At 38.8% G+C, this 19,197-nt stretch overlaps 1 protein-coding gene across 1 annotated transcript in view; it reads left to right on the top strand.

The window, feature by feature from the left end:
- Window positions 1–18,971, top strand: part of LOC102692081 (putative N-acetylated-alpha-linked acidic dipeptidase) — an 82,568-nt gene extending 63,597 nt beyond the window's left edge. The window contains exons 16-17 of the mRNA XM_015350488.2: window positions 12,431–12,523; window positions 16,062–18,971. Of these exons, the coding sequence (XP_015205974.2) occupies window positions 12,431–12,523; window positions 16,062–16,275 (307 nt within the window). The 3' untranslated portion in view covers window positions 16,276–18,971. The remainder of the gene's footprint in view (window positions 1–12,430; window positions 12,524–16,061) is intronic.
- Window positions 18,972–19,197: the final 226 nt, after the last annotated feature.

Genomic DNA, 19,197 nt, shown 5'->3' with positions numbered 1-19,197 from the left:
GTATGTTGTATGTGTGTAACATTATGCCTTATTTAAATATTTGCTTGTCCTGATTTGCCACTGAATTAAAAACTCACACACTTCAAACTATATTTATATAACAATAACTAAGTTCAATTTTCAGTATTTATTATGTGATTTTTTTTTAGCAGTAAGGGACAGTATTTTACTGGTGGAGGTCAGTCTTTGTTATTTCATTATTGCAGGTTGCCTGATAACATCCCAAGGTTATTCCAACACCTACAGTACATCATACCGATTAGAGGGAAATATTTCTGTGACTGAAGTCTACTACTGAACAAGGGCTACTCAGGTTTTATCAATTTCCTATTTAAAAATCCTGTTAAGTCCCTAAAGGTCTTTCAGTGCTCAAAGGCAGAAAGCATTGCCATTTAATCATTTGCTCATTACCGTGCAACAAAGCTTGAGGATGTCTATAATTGTGCAGAGCAAACGACTTATTCTTTGGCTTTGAAAAGTAATTGTATTAATTCTACCTTCCATTTTGGAAGCATCATTGGAACAATAGACTCATAATGTCCCGAGTCTTTAAGGATTGTTTCTGTCTTTAAGGATTGTCACTGTATCAGAATACCCCAGAATTCTGTGCTGAAGTGTAATTTTGACCTCAAGTCTGTATGGTTCTTAAAATAAATGTGACTTTGCAAGCCACACTACTTGCATAGCTAATAAAAAATGAAGGGACAGTTGTCTTTCTGGAGCAGGAGCATGTTGACAGTGAAACAATTCAAAGCAAAAGAGTGAGAGCGATACCAACATAAGAAAGATTAGAAACTAGAGGAAACCATTCAGTCCATATAGCCCTTTGGTAGTTAATACAGTACTAAACTGTAATTGATCCACGGAGCTCATCTAGTCCGTTCTTGAAGGAAGCCAGGGTATTGGCTTCAGTCATATTTTTTCACTCGTATGATTACTCTTGAAATGCTGTTGTTTAAACTTTGTATGTTGTTAACATCCAAGTCTGAGCGCAGCTTTTGGGCATTTTGGAGACACTATTGATTTAAGCTACGATGTAATTGCATGCCTGTTTTGATGTTTTTCAGTACATTCACTGACTTTAGTGTGTTTCCAAAATATGTCTATAACATTTAAGTATTTTATACACAGCTAATGTCAATATGAAACACATAGATAAGGGAACTCACCAAGGTATTGTCTATCAGCTCCTAGGAAAAGTGCTTAAATATTGAAACTTAAGTTGAAAAACCGTTTATTTTGTTTCATTGAATTTGAAGTGTCCTCACAGGTGATTTACACAGAATCTCTCTCAGTGCCGTCTGGTGTAGCCTGTGTCTAAATTTCTCTCTTCGCAGCTGTCTCACGCTTCTGTCTAGAGGTTTTCTGGCATCCCTAAGAAAATAGCAATGAAGGCAGAACTTCCTGTTTGTTCTGTCAGTATCTGAGTGAAATGCCTGCTGTGCTTTATGTGTCCTGTATCATAAGGGCTACACACAGATGCGTAAGATGGCATCAAGTTTCTTCATGGAAGTAAAGTACTAAAACTACCATTTAGAGCAGAGCGGTGGCTCTATAGCTCAGGATCTGTGCTGGTGGCTGGAAGGTTGCAGGTTCAAATCCCGCAGTCGGAGGGAGGAATCCTACTCCGTTGGGCCCCTGAGCAAGGCCCTTAACCCCCACTGCTCCAGGGGCGCTGTACAATGGCTGACCTTGCCCTCTGACCCCCAGCTTCTCTCCCTGTCTGTGTGTCTCATGGAGAGCAAGCAAGGGTATTGTCACGATCAGTTCTTTCCAGGCCCTATGCGGACGATCCATAATTGTGAGGATACAATAGGGAAAATAGTCATGCAGGAGAAGGGTCTGGAGACGGGGGGCGTGTCCAAGGAGTGCAGGTGTCCAGGGGGAGTGAATCCAAGGCGAACAATCCAAGGGTATATCCAAAGGGGGGATCCAATGCGGGAGGCAGAGTCCAAGACCAGGGTATCCATCCAAAGTAATTAAAAACCAGAACCGGGTCGGGGCCGGCGGGGCAGGGAATCAGGAACAGGAAACTAAAACCATGACGGAGCCAGACGCGGCAGGAACCCGGGCTCTCAGGAAACGGGATTCAATGAGAAGCCCCGGGCAAACGCCTGCGTCTGGCTGTAAAGGTGGAACTAAAGAGGGGCTGGAAAAGGAACAGGTGTGGGGAATGGGACAGAACGAGGAAGGGCTGGAGCGCCCTTAAGAGGGGGGGTAGCGATCGTGACAGGTATGTGAAAAAGAGATTCCTAATTCAAGAAATTGTATATGGCCAATAAAGTGATCTTAAGAGGCTTTGTGTGGAGTGCAGCAAAGTTACTATTACCCTTTTCTATTTACCCATTACACTACTTGCCCCTCTGCAGTGCTGCATGCTGTCAGTTCCTGGATTCTTTGGCAATTTAGATGCAGTGGATGCAGCGTGAAAAATCACAAATAATTGGGAAATAAATAATCACTCCATATTATCTATTTATCTTTGAATGGTCATTTTACAAGATGCACAAAGACGAAATTGCACAGCCTTTCACAACAGTATCTCAGGGCTGTAAAAAAGAAAAGCACTTTGTTGGTGGGGAAAAGCTAGATTGAGGCGACTTTCTGAAGCTGAAAGATCTCATTACAAAAATTTTTTTTATGAATATCAGTGTTGAAGGGTGTTTTAAGATACTGTGATATCAGACATGTGTATAAGAAAACTCTATTAAAGAATATTTTATATAGTAATATTATATTAAGGCTTTAAATGGTAACTGTCGATGGAGCGATATGTTATACCTAAATACACAGGGAGATGCACCAAGACTCTCAAGTGCCTAGTCATTACATTTATTGGTAATGCTTTATTTAGCTACAGTACATTATGGCTTCGGAATCCCTTCATAACTGCAATACAAGACCTTTTATTCACTCTCGAAGCCATTTGCACACGTCCTTCTGAAGCGCAGTGCATGTGATTATAATGTCTTGTGTAGCAGATACGAAGGGATTATGAAACTGTTAATGCAGCAACATTCATATTAAGTGTTACCCATTTGTTTTCAAGTTTCAGCACAAATGCCAGGAATCTTCTACAACAGTAACTTGACAGGGAAATGTGTGACAGGAACCCCCTGCCCTTGAATTCTTCTTTACAATGGTTTGCTTTGACAGATTGAAGCTGTATAAATATACAGTATACTGATATATACTGTATACTGTTTGAAACCTGAATAATTATCTAAACTCTGTATATGATCACAAATGACAAGACAAAAAGCAAACACTTACTGTAAGCCCGTCAATTACTGAAGTAGTTCAGCCTATTGGGTTCTAAGAGGGTTTTGAAAATCCCATTACACAGTAGAATTGATTCTGGGAGAAGGAAGTCTGAAATCCTGACAGATCCCAGCCAGGATGGCGTGAGGGTTTGTTGTGGGGCTCAGGGTTCCTGCAGTTCCCGGGTCTTCAGTCGCTCAGCAGAATATTACACTTCACTGTCTTCTTCATGCCAGGGCCTTCGTTTGAGCACATGGACATTTTGCTCCATGATAAGATTGTATTACTACAATTAGAAAACAGTCTGAGGATTGTTAGGTTTTACATAAGTCAGTAGGTCAGTGTGTTTGCTTATTTTACATTAACTCCCCTCAAGTTGAAACTTCAGCCCTGTATGAAACAACAGGTCCGGCGAGAGGGTATCAGTTTTCTTTTTTTTTTATTCCTTGCTTACATTCAACAGTATCGGGGATGCAGAAGAGCGGGGATCACAAAGTGACCACAGATATCCAAGACCCGACAGCAGTCTCCCAGTTGTGTCACTAAAATAAAAAATATATAGGCTGGATTCAAACCAGTAACCTCCCAGCTATAGCACACCTCTGCTCTCTCAAATGGATGAGCCACCTGGGAGATTCTAGTCAATAGGTTATATGACACCTGCAGCAAAAGGCCATGAGTCAAGGATTAGCCTGGTGGGATGATTTCCTTTCTATAAAGACCTGCATCAAACAAAGCTTTCTGAATGTGGGACCCTTAAGTTGTCATGATTTAAGTACACATAATGATTAATCCATGTTGTTGTTGTTGTTGTTTTCCAGTGCACCATTCTATAGTAATAATGTATCCATGTGCAAAAATGACCATCATTGATCATCATTGATCTTGTTGGGAGAATATAGAACAAATCATAATCCCATAGCAGAGGAGATGACAAAGGTGACACTCTGATAGCTTTTAGCTGATTACCCTTCAATGTCTCAAACGCACTGCCACAGAGAGAGGTTTTTCTCTAGTTTATATTTCAGTGATGCATGCTACACTATATACGGCACTAAAATAGGAGAGCGAAAACCGTTTGAAATAACGCCTTCGGCATTCGATCTGCTTTCTCTGCAGCATCGAGAACAGTGTCTCTGCTCAGTAAGCATGACCTGCTGTAATTTTCTCTCGGCCTCTTCTGCGTTGCTGTCCTTTCATCTAACTCTGGCTGAAGGCTGTTTGGAATTCACCAGCCTGTCCTGTCCTGGCGGCGCTCAGTAGTCTACCTCAGTGCCTTAGAAATTAAAAGGGCAGTGTCAACGATGTTGATGGATCTTAAGAACTGCTCCTAACAGTGCTTATTGACTTCACTCCTGTGTTCCATTAACTGATTAATCCAGTCCTCAGTTTACAATTTACAATAATCAATAGTTGCACTTAAGGGTAATCAGTGCAAGGATGCATACTGCATCACACTCAGACCACATTCCTCTGGAGCTTGTCATTTTAGTTTTATTACCTGTGGGAAAATTGTAACCTTTTACCAAAATATTTTTTTAATGTAAAAAGATGCAGATCAGTGGTGCTGAGACAAATCAATTGATGACTTCTTTAGCACTAAGGTTCTTACTTTTTCATGTGCAGGAAACCTAAATGAGAAGTAGGACGACAGTTCCTTCCATAGCGTTGTGATTGGATGAAGAGTTAAGTATTATTAAGGCCCATGATGCATAGTAACTGCTGCTTTAACTCTCACCCTAACCTGAATAGATGTTCATTCTGATATCGATGGATCCAGTCTGTCTCTGCCCATTTGCCTTTTTTCACATCTTGTTATTCTTATAGGCAACAGGAAACAAACAGTAGTGCTGTCCATTGAACTACATCATAGACTGCCTCCTTGCAAAAGGTCTCATGATATGATAAGACGTTACTGGGGTCTCTTTAGCTGCCATTGGCAATATTTATTTATATTGGCATTCTGCCTCCTTTTCTATTAAAAAAAACTTTTCTGTAAAGATAATGATCCCCTGTAAGCTACACCAGTAATTACTGCAGTTAAATGTCTAACAGTAACATAGCTGAAACACTGAAGTGTGTGTGAAATACCGGGAAAAAGAGAAGTGGTGGTTGTTGAAGGCTCTGTTCTCCGAGACACTTGAAAGTGAGAGCTGCGTCAAGGACCCTTTTAAGAGTTTGTAGTTTGAGGGCAGCAGGAGTCAAGGTGACACATCTGGATTGAGACAAGTGCATGTGCAAGTTAAAGCAAGGAGTCCAAAACATTATTTCAAGACATCCAGACAGCGCCAAACTAACATCATAAAACAGTTCAGCCATTTTAGCCTTCTAAGGGAGTCAACACTGCCTTCGAAATTAAATGTTGATGGGCAAATACAGGAATACAGGTAAGGGAAGCATGCTCAGACTGGGGCGATGTCATTCCTGCATTACCACAGGGATCTGTATTAGGACAGCTGCTCTTCCATTACTAAGGTCATGTCAGTGATGTAGATTTTGATATGATTATTAAACGCAGCAGGTTTGCAGATAATACCAAACGAAGAGGATTAGCAAACATTGTACGAGGTGCAAAGGAAGTTAAGAGAGAACAACAATCAAATTCAAGAGTGGGTAATTACCTGTCCAATAACTTATAATGTACACAAGTGAGTAGTATTATGTGTACAGTACTTTTTGGTTAACTTATCACAAAAAATCCATGCCTATTCTAGAATCAAATCAGAGAAGAGTGGCCAGCTAGATGTCCATACTAAAAGGAAAGTCCTACACTAGCTTGCTAAAACATTCAAGTGACACCATCCAAGGCTTATTTCAAGAAGCTGCCTGATGAGATTGTCTGCTAGCATCCAAACAAATGAAATATCTTGAATTTCCTCTTTGTATTACTGGTCTTATGGACATAATACTAGCTTTTTGTTTCTAATACTGTCTAAAATATTTTTGTAATCCAGGACACTCCTTTCACTCATCATTTACAAAACATTTTCAATTATTTTTAATTGCAACATAATCATTAAAGTGATTATTACCTCCCAATTATGAAAGGATGTTAAGCTGATTCCATCACACAGCTTTAATTAAGCAAAGATGTGTGTGTAAATTAAATGAAGTACTAAAATATGGTTGAGAGTGTTTACTCTGTCTGAGCAGGATGTTTATTTTGTAAGATTATGTTCATTTGCACAGCTTCAGCTTCAGTTTCACATTGGGTGCCTACAAATTGTGTGTCTGATTTTTTTAAAATAACTGTAGTATTGTGCTTGTGAACTGAACCCAGCAGCTTCTTTTGTATTATGCAGCAGGGGGCTTTGTCTGCTGTGGATGCCATTATATATATATAAGACAGAGAAAACACTGACGGATTGGAATAAAAGCACTGGTATCAAAAGCACATTTCTATCAGTCAGTCATTTCTCTGTCTTTACCCTTGAACACATGGACTTACAGGTAAATAACACAGCAGTACAGCATCGGCAAGGCAAATAGACATGCTGAGCTTCTGCAGAGGGTCCTGTTCTGAAAACATGGCATTAGCCATAGAAGTGTAGCTTGGCCTGGGAAATGCTATTTACCACCTTGCTCTCTCGGTACAGAATGTGATCTTGAGTCTGGACATTATAGTAAGTGGGATGCTGTAGCATGCTTTCAATTTCCATGTTTTACTGGGGTTTCTGGCTAGAGCAAAGCTTCACGGCAAAGGCGCAGTTTCCCAAGGGCATGAATACATAATGTTCACTCTATAACAGTGATATACCTTGAAGTAGAGTGAGTCTGCTTGACTGAAAATGGTACCGTAACTGTGTGTACAGCATGAGATGATTCTGTCATTTCACTTGTGTTAAAGGGGCAGGGATCCAGTACAGTTTTTATTGACTGGAAATCAATCTATAATATATTTCATTGTCTGTGAGAGCAGATCCTTCGATCCATTTAGCCAGCAGCCATATCACCCTGCAACTCGCAACTGGCAGCCCACTGAACCTCAGCAGGTGAGAGCCTGGCCAGTGCCTGGATGAGAGGCCTCCTAGGAAAAAGTAAGGTCGCTGGTGTTAGTGGGGCCAGTGGGCTCATACCACCCATGGTCGGTATGAGCCCTAATTCCCCAGTATGGTGATGGAGACATTATACTGTAAAAGGCGCCGTCCTTTGGATGAGATGGTGAAGCCAGAGCATTTTGTACACCGAAATGTTCCTGGTAAATTTTGTTTCAGATCCCTTCCGAAAGCAACGACTGGAAGCTGTGAGTTACCGGACGCTGGAAAAAGCAGGGCTCGCTGATAGGTTTGCTTCACTGCTCACAAGAACCAGTGACGCCATGTTCCTGCTGATCTTGATTTTCCACATTGTGATGATCTCCATCGTGCAGAAGAAAACTTACCAGATTGTTTTTTATTTACTTTTTTCATTTCTGTTTGGGTGGTGTCAGAGTGAGCAGAGAACCCACCAACTTCTCTCTGAAAATGAGTGAGATGAAATGTTTTTCTGTCTTTTCCTTGAGGATCTTTGTCTTCTCGGTGTTAAACACTTCTGATGGAAACAATTTTTTTCTGGGCCCTTGCAATCATATTTCTCAGCACCGTCTAATGCAAACCACTGCTCATTTGAATAGTATTTTCAAAGCCAGAAGATGAATCAGACTGCAGTTTTATTTTATTTTCTTTCCCCTCAGACTTGTTTTTCTCCCCACGCATTAAAGAAAATGTTCTGATTTTTTACATTTTACAAATACATTGCAGGTATTTAATTAATTTTTAATTCTTTTTCTCTCTTTTACCTGTGATGGTTTCATACTTTTTCTTGCAAGAGATATTTAGAGAGCCTAAGTTATACATTAATAATTATTTGTAAAGATAAGATGGAAATGTATAAATAATTGTGAGCATATGCATTGTATTCTAGTGCTGTATTGCAGCATTTGGTTTCTAACATTCACTATAAAAAGTGAAACTATATTCCTTTTTTTGAATACATTATGCAGATGTGCAGTTAGTTTTTAAATTCAAATTCATATGTATACAGTATATACAGCTGTTCTGTGATATTGTTAACTATAGGAAATACTGCATGTTTCTTACTGTATGTAGTTGATACAATGATTTTCTGCATGGATCAAGGATTTTAGGAAAGCACAAACAATATAATGGAAGGGTTCTTCTTTGTTAGCTCTTGGCTGCTGGATGAAATTTGGGTCGTTTTACTAAATTTAGTATGAGCCGATGGTGCAATATGCGCCATACTGTGGTGATAGGCCTTCTTAGCCCCTGCTGCAAGCCACTGGGAAAAACTCCTTTCCTCTGCTCACAAGAGTGATGCGGGTGCTTCTGTCTGCTTATGACATTACACTGCAGAGAGTGGAAAGAGCGAATTTCTAACCTAGCTCTCTTCTGGAAATTGTATAAGACCAGCTACATTTTATTCAGCCCAGATGTGCAGAGTGTGGTTGGTCTAATTAAGCTTTTATACACGTTTCAAATGCTTTGCACAGAGCACTTGTCCCAAGATCGCGCAGTTCGTGTATTTGTTTCCTCGTAGAACACGGCATTCCTACATCCGTTGATTTCAATGGATGTGACCCGGCCCACATGGTGGCTTCTTTCAACAACGGCAGCACAGTCATTTACGACCTGGAGACTTCACAGCCGGCAGCGGTGTTGCTGTCACAGGGAGAAGGAAATAGATTTACTCCCCTATTTCAATATCTCTCTTTGTTTACCTGCCATTTAAAATAATGCCAAAAGAAACCTGCGGTAGGCCTGCAATGAGATTCCGTTGAAAGGCTGGTGATTGCTGTGGTGGATGTACAGAGTAGTGGAGAGCTTTGGCTTCGTTTCCACGTGAAGGGAATCATCAAGAATCCCATCTGCACTGACCCTGGAGCAGAAGCTCCTCCTTCGGCCTTTCCCCCGATTTTGTGCTCTGGTCACGGCGAGAGGAGGAAACACCTCGGGGGCAGAGTCTCGGGGCCACATCAGACTGGGCCACCTTCTCAAAGCCCCAGAGGTGCGAGAAGGAGGAGAAAGCGAGTCGACTCACGGGTTCACGGCTGTAGAGGGGCGCCTTTTCTTTCCTTTCACAGATCGACCACCCGTTCGGCCGCAGGAAAAGGTTTTGTAAACGGCAAAAGCGAAATCCGAAATGGAAAAGTAGGAGAAGAAGAGCCTAGCTACACAATTTGGAGTTCTGCCAAATGCTGTCTGAATAATTAGACTGCGTACAAATTCCGCAATAATGTGATTTGTGCTCACCCTCTAATCAACACAGACCATTACTGTGCCCCTGACTCGGTTATTTTTTGCACGTTATTAATCTATTTTTATGCGTTTATGCACACCACTGGTAATTTGCGGTGATTATACACATAACCTATAATTTAGAGAAAGCTACTTAGTTAAAAATAATGAAAAAAGCTCTTGTCAAATGTGAGTTTTGGTGGAGACGGAGTCTACAAGGCATTACTCATATGTTTAAATACAAAAACTAAACAAAATCAAGTCATCTTTGTTATCTCTTCTCTATCCACCCATTCGGAGGTGGACTGTTAGGAGGCCCAGGTGCAGAACCCATCTCCTTTCACCAGTCGCACAGTCAGCAGCCGATCCTCTCCAAAGCCCTTTCCAGAGAAATCTCAACTGAAGGAAACCAATTGAACATTCGGGACACTGTTGGACATTTCCATACATGATCGTGCTTTTCCCACCATGTAATAGTATACAGAGGACTCTCATGTGTGTTCGTTCTAATTTAACCCGTGCCGGCCTGAGTAGAACAGGCTCCCCCTTTCGAATCTTGGTTCCTCTCAAGGTTTCTTCCTGCTTCAGTCTGAGGGAGTTTTTCTTTGCCACTGTCGCCTTAGGCGTGCTCACTGGGGGTTCAGGCCCAGACATCTGTAAAGCTGCTTTGTGACAATGCGCCATACAAATAAAACTGAATTGAAAATTGGATTGAATCTCTGAATTAGAGGACAGTCAAACATTTTAGTAATAATAGATTTTCCTCAAGCTTACAGCTTACTTGGACCTGCAGTTTTTGATAAGAGATAAGAGATCGAAACACAGTGTGCACTCTTTTATTTAATAGTGATTAAATAGTACAGTCCAACATCATAAGAAAGACTCTGTATATATTTACTGTAAATAGGGCTATCATACATATGGCTATCGTTCTGGAGAACATATCTAAATGTGATACTTTCAGGTTTGTGAGCCATGGATACCCAGAATTGGTGTACTGCTTTTATGTACTGCTAAGTAGAGACCTAAGAATCAGTTTATATAGTTCAGTGCATCAGAAATTGATTAACAGCAATTACTGTAAATAATTTCATACCAGTGCCTTGATAGATGTAATAATGGCATGCAATGAATATTTAGATAGAACATATAAATATGTTTAGGTTTTGAGGAGAAGCGCTGATTTTTTTCATCAGTTTCGTTATTTATCAAATGTATAAGGATTTTCAGATAGTCCTTGCATTAGCATAACATTTTTTTCATTCATGTGTTTTTGGTTTTTCTTTTTCGTCGATTGAACTGACTGCTTAAATGAGCCACGCTAGAGTTTCCCGGTGTTTTGCTTTAATGGCTCAAAAGGACATGACTGAATTTCTTTTGTTGGTTCTTCCAAAGTTCCCAGCCGACAGCTCCTGATTATCTGGACTGTACAGAAGAACACAGAAAAAAGACTTAATAAGACATGAAAGGAGGCCAGCTTTAGCCCCAAGCCTCATTTGGTAGTTTAATAGCCAATTACACTAAAATTTTATCCGTCTGGTTCTTGAAGGAGCCAAGCGTTTCCTATTCTCAGTCTGAAATGAATTCTCTTTTAGTTTCCAGTCTTGTGATCTAGCCCCGCAGGTTGAACCCATCTTTATAAATTTTTTGTATACTTGGATCAAGTCTTCTAGTCTGTGTATTGGACAATCCTTTGAGACCAAGAATAATGCTTGTTGCTCTTCTTTGAGCTCTTCCAAGGCTCATTTGTGTTGTACAGTAAGCAAAACCGAACATGATATTCAGAATGAGACCTTACTAGTGCATTTTAAAGTGTCAGAACTTTTTTTTTGCTCTATACCCAAGCATTCTGTTTGCTTATTTACGGTTTCCCTACATTGGAAATCCTGATGAGGACAGATGAATCTGTGTAAACAATCAAATCCCTTTCATGTGTAACTTCCTGTAGCTCAGAATCAGCCCTTTGACATATACTGTAAAGTGACTTCCTACTTCTTGTGAGGATCCTTTTGCACTTATCAGCATTATAAGTTTATCTGCCATTTGTCTGCCCAATCCAGCATTTTGTATTTTAGAACTTTTAGAACTCCCTTACCACTGTTTCTGTTTGCCACTCCCTTTATTTTTTGTATTATTTGAAAGTTTAACTAGTTTACTAACTATATTGGCATCTACAGTGTTATGGATTATGAGGAGCAATGGGTCTGAAATAGATCTCTGAGACATATTACTTCTTACTGCTGCTCAATTAGACGTTGTGCCACTTAAAATGACGTTTTCTATTCAGTAACCAGTTCCCAAACCGTGTGCACACATCATGTTGAAAATCTATGGCTTCGAATGTCAGAATTGACCTTTTTATGAGGGACCTTTTCAAAAAGCTTTCTGGAAACCTAAATACAGTATGTCATGTGCTTTAGTTTAATCAGCTGGCCGTGTTGTTTAAAGAATTCTAGCACGCAAGTTAAGACCTTACTTTTTTACATTCACATTGTCGAGTAAAATGCCATTGTTTTGTAAGTATTCTTCTAGTTTAGCTTTAAATATAACTTTCACAGTAACTGTAACAGAAGTAAGACTGAATGGTCTTGAGTTTCCAGTTTTGATTTTGTCCCCTCTTCTCTGAATGGCCGTTCAATTTGCAAATCTCTCATCTGTTGGTACAGCTCCCATCCACAGTGAGAGTTGCAATATCCTATCTAATGATCCATGAATCATATCATTTTCCTAAGTGTAATTGTGGAATTCTTTTCAAAAAGTCATAAAAAGCCCTGAAATGTATACTGAAATGTACACACAGGTATAACAAATTGACCTATAAATGTACTGTAATGTGATTTTTCTCTACAAACTGTAAGCAGTGTATTAAATGCAACAAGGTTATCATCTGTATTTCTGAACAACTGCTTTCCTTTTTTGTGCTTCTGTGGTTGCAGCCCTTTGGAAGTGCGAAGACTGAACGACCAGCTTATGGAAGTGGAAAGAGCTTTTATTGATCCTTTGGGAATATTTGGCAGACCGTGGTACAGGTGAGGTACTGCTTACATACTGTATAACAGTAGAATTGATCCCAGTGTTTTAGCTGAAAAGTAAAGACTGTACATAGTGTATTTAGTGTCTCAATGACAGAACAACATCATTTATTGTATAATTACTAACCAAGATCCTGGTCCAACTAATGCACATGTGCGAGTGTTTTAACATTAGCCTTTGATATTAATGTAACATTAATCATTAACTTTTCTAAAGAGGCTGTGAAACCTTTACAAGGAACAATGCAGCATGAGCACACATGTCTGAATCATAACAAGGAATCAGCCTAAGTGTTTACTTATAACATTTCTTTCACCAGCATACTGTATATCACTGGATGTCTAATATCAATGCAGTAGAATGAAAAATTAAAAATAAAACAAAATGTGTCAGGTTTATTTTATTAAGACCATAAGAATGACAGACACGCTGCAACATATTCCATAATTCATAGTGAAAAACCTTTTAAAACCACGTTCTATGAAGCTTAATAAATGATCATCCCCACATCACACCAATTTATAACAAAGCGCTGCTGTATTTGCAAGATGAAATGTATGCATATTTTATCATAACAGCAATCAGGGATATTATCAGTAATAACTCACATAAAACATTTTTTAAGTCTAGTTCATTACTGTGGTGGTACATTCAATTTTCTGTAATTTACTGTATATTTCTTAGTAATGCATGATGTGATTTTATGTCAGTTTGGCCTGTATCATGAATTAGCTAGCAGTGATGTTCAGCAATATGCAGTTCTGTTGTGATTGCTGAAATTAAGTGGGAGGCAAAGTATTTCAAATGACTCATAAATCTTTCCAATTCTGTAATCATCCAAGAGATTTATTAGTCATTGGAATTATGTAAACGTACTCCCATTTCCAGCGCATGTGTTTTTTCTCCTTTCCATTGAGTTGAGAACATAGTCCTTCAAGCTCCGTTGTCATGTGGGACAATCTAAAGGGTCACTACCTCTTCATATATTAGATTTGACCACATCTTCCTTGCGGAGAATTTCTATCCACTTCCTTTTGCACACAGCCCTCTCTCTCTCTCTCTCTCTCTTGCACAAACACTATATATCAGAGATGGAAGATAAAGCTTAGATTCAGTTTTTCTTTTGTTTGCTGGAGTGGTGATAAATTGTAAAAGAAAGCCTTTATGTGAACAGCCTTTTCATGTTACAGGTAACTTTAGAATAATGCCAGAATTGTTTGTGGTAGGTGGAGGCTATGCACACGTTTTCCTACAGTCTTCCGTTAAATGCTAAATACCATTTTGTGAGCAATTTCATAATCTCAATTACTGTATGTGAAAATATGTGGATCTAGACAGATTTTTATACCTGACCTAGCTAATAGTTCTCTGATAAAAGCAATGCTATAAAGCATTTTATTAAAAGAATTTAAAGAAAATTAAGTAAATGAAATGATTTTAATTAGAATTTTAAGAATGAGCTTGTTCTCCGCTCACATTTTTGTCCTTTACGTATTTGCAGTTATTGAATTTATTCCATCAGAGTTAGGGAGAGTCATCTTATAGTCTCTTGAATTACCCCCAGAAAGTGCTTAAAATATCCTGTACTTAATCTCGGTCGATATTTTAGGTTCATTTAATTGTTCTGTTTTAATCCTGAACAAAATGTATATTTAAATATATATTTTTGATAACATAACATAGGCTGTTCAATGAGAAGGAAAAACATGAACACCAATATCAAAACTGATTACAGAAAAAAAATTCAGATGTATTTTTAAATATTAATAAGTCTTTGTTTTTAAGTACAGTATGTTGACAAAGGGGAGTACAAAATATACTTGCCGGGCTGCTGACGCCATTGTCGCTGTTTCTGCATGAAAATAAAATAATACAAATTACTGATCGACTGATCCCTGGCCCAGACACGGAGACACTGCCTTTCAAAATGTTTCTGTGCTAAGTAAAGTCCATGTCTACTATTTGCATGAAAACAAGTGCACACTGGGAAATGCACGAATCAGAAGTAAGCGTTATTCCCAGACGAATGACTGGCAGAGGCTGCTGGGGTTGGCTCAGGTCATGACAGGACCAGGGCTGCAGGTTGATCTCTTTGTTGTCCCACGAGCAATACCGGGGTGACAGCGGGGCACCTTTCAGAGCAGTCAGAGCACAACTCTGGCACCACTTGTCTGCATTAGAGTAAGTGCTGGTTGGCAGAAAGGTCTCCTGTTAGGAGAGTTTTTAATGTGTGAAATGTGTATCCTTCTGAGATGAAAAGTAGTTGCCTTGGTGTAAATTCTACTTGGCTGTAAGGGAGGACTATATAAACATTTATTTTTTCCCCTTTATTATTCCTGGAAACAGATCATGATCAATTTCAAGTGGTCACAACTTCGCATATAAATAATTACTAAGCATGCTTGAGAATTACATTAGAAATTACATTAGAAAACATTCCTTCAATGTCATACTGTTCACTCCAGACCCTTAAGGGTTCTGTATTTGTCACAAAGAATGTGTAGTTGATTGCACTGTGTTTCCAAATCATTTAAATTACCCCAGAAGAATTGCAATAACATCTGAGCATTAGAAGATGAAGGGGACAAATGGTGGTCAGGAGGGGGCAGGAGAAAAGAATGTGTTGTATATAATGTGGTACCATGGGCAACAGGCAATGGGACAGCTTTTAAAAATGCATGCATCTGACAGCTGTCAAATTTAAAAATGCTGCACCCTGATAGGCCAAAATATTTGATGGAAAATGTTATTTTTGTGTTTGCTTGCTTTGCAGCTAACCTTATCTAGGGCAACTATGTATGGTTTACATGTACTGCAGTTGTCAAAAAAAGTGCAAGAGGTTAAAGTACAACTTCTCCTCCAAAATATCACTCTGCCAGACTTGGATACCTACAAAACCCACCTGCAGTATTGCCTGAGTTGTTAATAGAGTGTACTACTTCTACTTCTTTTTATGAAAGTGAATTAATTCCTCAAAAATCTTTCTTATAAAAAAATTTCCATTCCATAATGGGGACAAATTATACCCCTACTTTTACTTTTTTCTACTAAAAAATGTAAAAAGAACCAATCATAACTGACATTCATGCTGTGGCTTGTGTTTTTTAGTGATGAAAACACTACTTACCTAGTTAGAAATCATGAATCGTACCCAAGTCACAGTAACCACTTCATTTGCTTTTTGTGTAAATACACACACACGGACAATTCTCATTTTCATAACACCTTTAGGGTCAATGATAAAGTCTAAACCACAAATAATCTCACGAAAAGAGCGCACACAAATAGCGAAAAGACAAGTGAAGTGTATCTCTGTGCCGGCTCACACCTGCACTCATTAACGGAATGTGACGCAAACACTTGATATGAAACGAGGCGTACGACTCCTTCCTCTTCACTGTCTACAACTGCTGTAAGTTTCCGTTTTTTTTCTTAGTATCGCTTCTTCGTAGTTTGGAGGTTGGCTTTCTTGATTCGAAATGTGGATATCGAATCACATTCGGTACTTCATCGTATCGCGCCTTTGTTTTACAGGCACACCATTTTTGCTCCTAGTCAGCATGATGCTTATGGGTCATCAAGTTTTCCTGGCCTAACAGACGCCTTGTTTGACATTGAGAATGACAAGGACCAAGTCAAGCGCTGGGAGGCAGTTAAGAAGGAAGTATCAGTGGCTGCCTTCACAATCCATTCAGCTGCTGGTGTAATGAAGGATGTTAATGATATCGGTGGACTGAACACAAACTAATGTCTCATTTCTCATTAATATCATTTAACATCGGTTAAGTGATCAATCCATTTGTTTCGTGTAAACCATACAGTCAACTCAAGAATCATTGGCATCCTTCATGAAACTGAGCAAAACAGAATGTAAAAAATAAACAACAAAAAAGCATAGAATTTCATACCAGATGCCACTGGTATGTATATATGCCACATACATACCCCTATGTATTTGAGAAAAATACTATTACTCATAAAACAACTTTTTTAATGAGAATAACTTTTATTATAGCGAAGGTAAGTAGTTTCCCCAAACGTTTGAACAGAACATTTCAATCATTATGTGTATTGTTTATTTTATACAATCATTTTTGCTGAGTTTCATGAAGGGTGCCAGTAACTCTTGAGTTGACCGTACCTCTGTCTAACGAAGGACTATTATAGCCATCTCCAAGATAACTGAGAACTGAGAATATTAAAAATAGAAGATGTGGTAATTGTTTTTAAGATGATGAATTGTTTTTCAGATGCTTCTTAAATTTCTGTGTCAAGATTTTAAAAAATTATGGAAACTATAAATCTTTATTTATCCAATCATATTTCTGTTATCACCCTTCTGGTGTTATAAATGTCAATTTGTGTCTGGTTTCATTTTACACACATTTAAACATTTAATTCAAATTTTAAATACTGATTTTGTTACAGTTTTATTTCAATTCTACATTTTTGCTAAAGTTTTGATGAACAGGAGTTTAAAGGTGCTTAATTCAATAAAGAAATAATGTAGAACACAACACAAAGCATGTGTACCATAGACAGAGTAGGCATTGTTGTATAGAGCCTTGTCTTGCCAAAAATGTTTCACCTTGGAAGGTATAGAAAAATCTCTTTTTAAATACCAATTTCCACTCTTCAACTCCGTCCCAACAATCCAAAAAGCAAGAGTTATAATAAAGCCCTCAATTAGAGCAATCATACTTTAGATTAATTTGCCCAGACTGTGCTATGCTAAATGGATTTTTTTGTCAGTGGGGTCCATTCGGATTTTTCATCTGTTCTTCCTGATGAGGTGTAGGCTGTTGCAGATTCATATTTTCCACTTGAATGTTTGATTCTTCTTCCTGCATTTCACCATTAGAGTAATTGCTCTATTGAGGTAAGGAAAAAGTAACAGTTTCTAAGGAGACAGGTTTTATTCTGTTTCAGCTCTTAAAATATGAATAACCTTGTCTTTTCATACAAGACAACTATCATAGTAGTCAATTTCTCAGTGACCTGTTCTTTCAGTACTGCATTAGCAAATGAAGGTTATTGAGTGTACTGTAGGTAAGATGTGGTATTAACATTTGATTGTTCCTTAATATGGTAATCATTTGTTATTGTAAGAAATCAGTTGTGTTAATAAACATTTAATAAGTAGTGATATTTGCATTATTTCAAATGTATTCATCTGTATATACAGTATGTAATTTGTATCCTCTTCATTACAATATTGGTGTGAATGAGAATTTTTAAAAGGCTGACGTTCGTTCACAGTAGGAAGTGAAACTTTTACAAACGGGTTGTAGCTCCTCAGCTCTAAGTCTGAGGTTACAGGGGAGGAAGGAAGTTAGCTGATTTTCCTTTTTTATGCACCAATTTCAAGACATTGGCAAAATAAAAAAGATACATTATGCTGTATATAGATTTTCTGAATCCCCAGTGAGTCCAAAATGATTCGTACAGCCTGTCTTTTCAAACTATTGAGCTGTACCTCAAAGGCAGTGAGTACTCCATGACTACAGGGCGTGTGCCAAAAACAATGATCGTTATGGGAGGAATTTCCTGATTCACCTTCCTTTAGAGTTATTCTGTAATTTTTGGTGTGTATAATTTAATACACTGTTGTGTTGGAGTACATGACAAGTTTATCTTGCATCACTGCTAGTAAATCTGTTTGTTGTACACAAGGGGCTAAGAAGAATGTGATACTCTTAGAAACGTGGCCAACAGCGCGTTATTACACCCATCCATTTTCTAACAACTTAATCCAATTCAGGGCTGCTGGGGAGCCAGAGCCTCTCCTAGGAAGCAAGAGGCTCAAGGCAGGACACACCCTGGATGGGACGCCAGTCCCTCACAGGGTAAACAGACATACATCCACATCAAAGACTGGTTTCCCCAGTTATCTACCAGCTAATCTCCCAGTATGTCTCTGGGGGATATGGGCTGAACATAAAAACTCAATGCAGAGAGCACCCCAGGAACTGAACCCAGGACCCCAGTACTGAGAGGCAGCAATGCCCACCACTGCCTCACCCTGCCACTCCTGCGCATTACTGTACAATGAAAATACAGGAGTTGCTCTTGAGCCTTTCGGAAGCATCGCATCTTTCAAAGAATACATTAACAAAAACACCATTTGTTGTTGTTGGCTCTTCAAAAAAAAAAAATACTTTTTCCTTTTCTTTTTGGGAGGCATTTTCCTCATGAAAGTATGAACAACCTAGTGTGACTATACTGATAACATCCCTGGAAAACATATTTCATGGCAACAGCTCTCTCTTTAAATAAATACTAGTAGGAGCTGACTGCCTGTTTTGCCCTCGGAGAGATAACTGAGTCATTATCTTTGCTAGGCTTCTAATTGGCAGATTGTAATCTATCAGCTTCTGTCCAAGAACGATGACATGGATGTGTCCAAATAAAGAACAGGTTCTAAACTGACCTGATGAATATGCAGCCTGGAATGCTCTTTATTAAATAAGTGGGCCTTGCTAATCACATTGGGCAAACATAATGAGTGAAACATTATGGAGACCTGTCGAAAGCAGTCCTTGCTTCACATACACAGTAAAAACTCCCATTGCTGTAACAAGTCTTTAGCTGGTATAGAAATTTAAAATGTCAACTCTTGCCAGAGTATTAGAGAATGGCTTATTTGAAAGGAGAGACAACAGAAAGTGCA

Source organism: Lepisosteus oculatus, chromosome 8, assembly GCF_040954835.1.
Source record: "Lepisosteus oculatus isolate fLepOcu1 chromosome 8, fLepOcu1.hap2, whole genome shotgun sequence".
NCBI lineage: Eukaryota > Metazoa > Chordata > Actinopteri > Semionotiformes > Lepisosteidae > Lepisosteus > Lepisosteus oculatus.
This window is presented reverse-complemented; position numbering and strand designations above follow the sequence as displayed.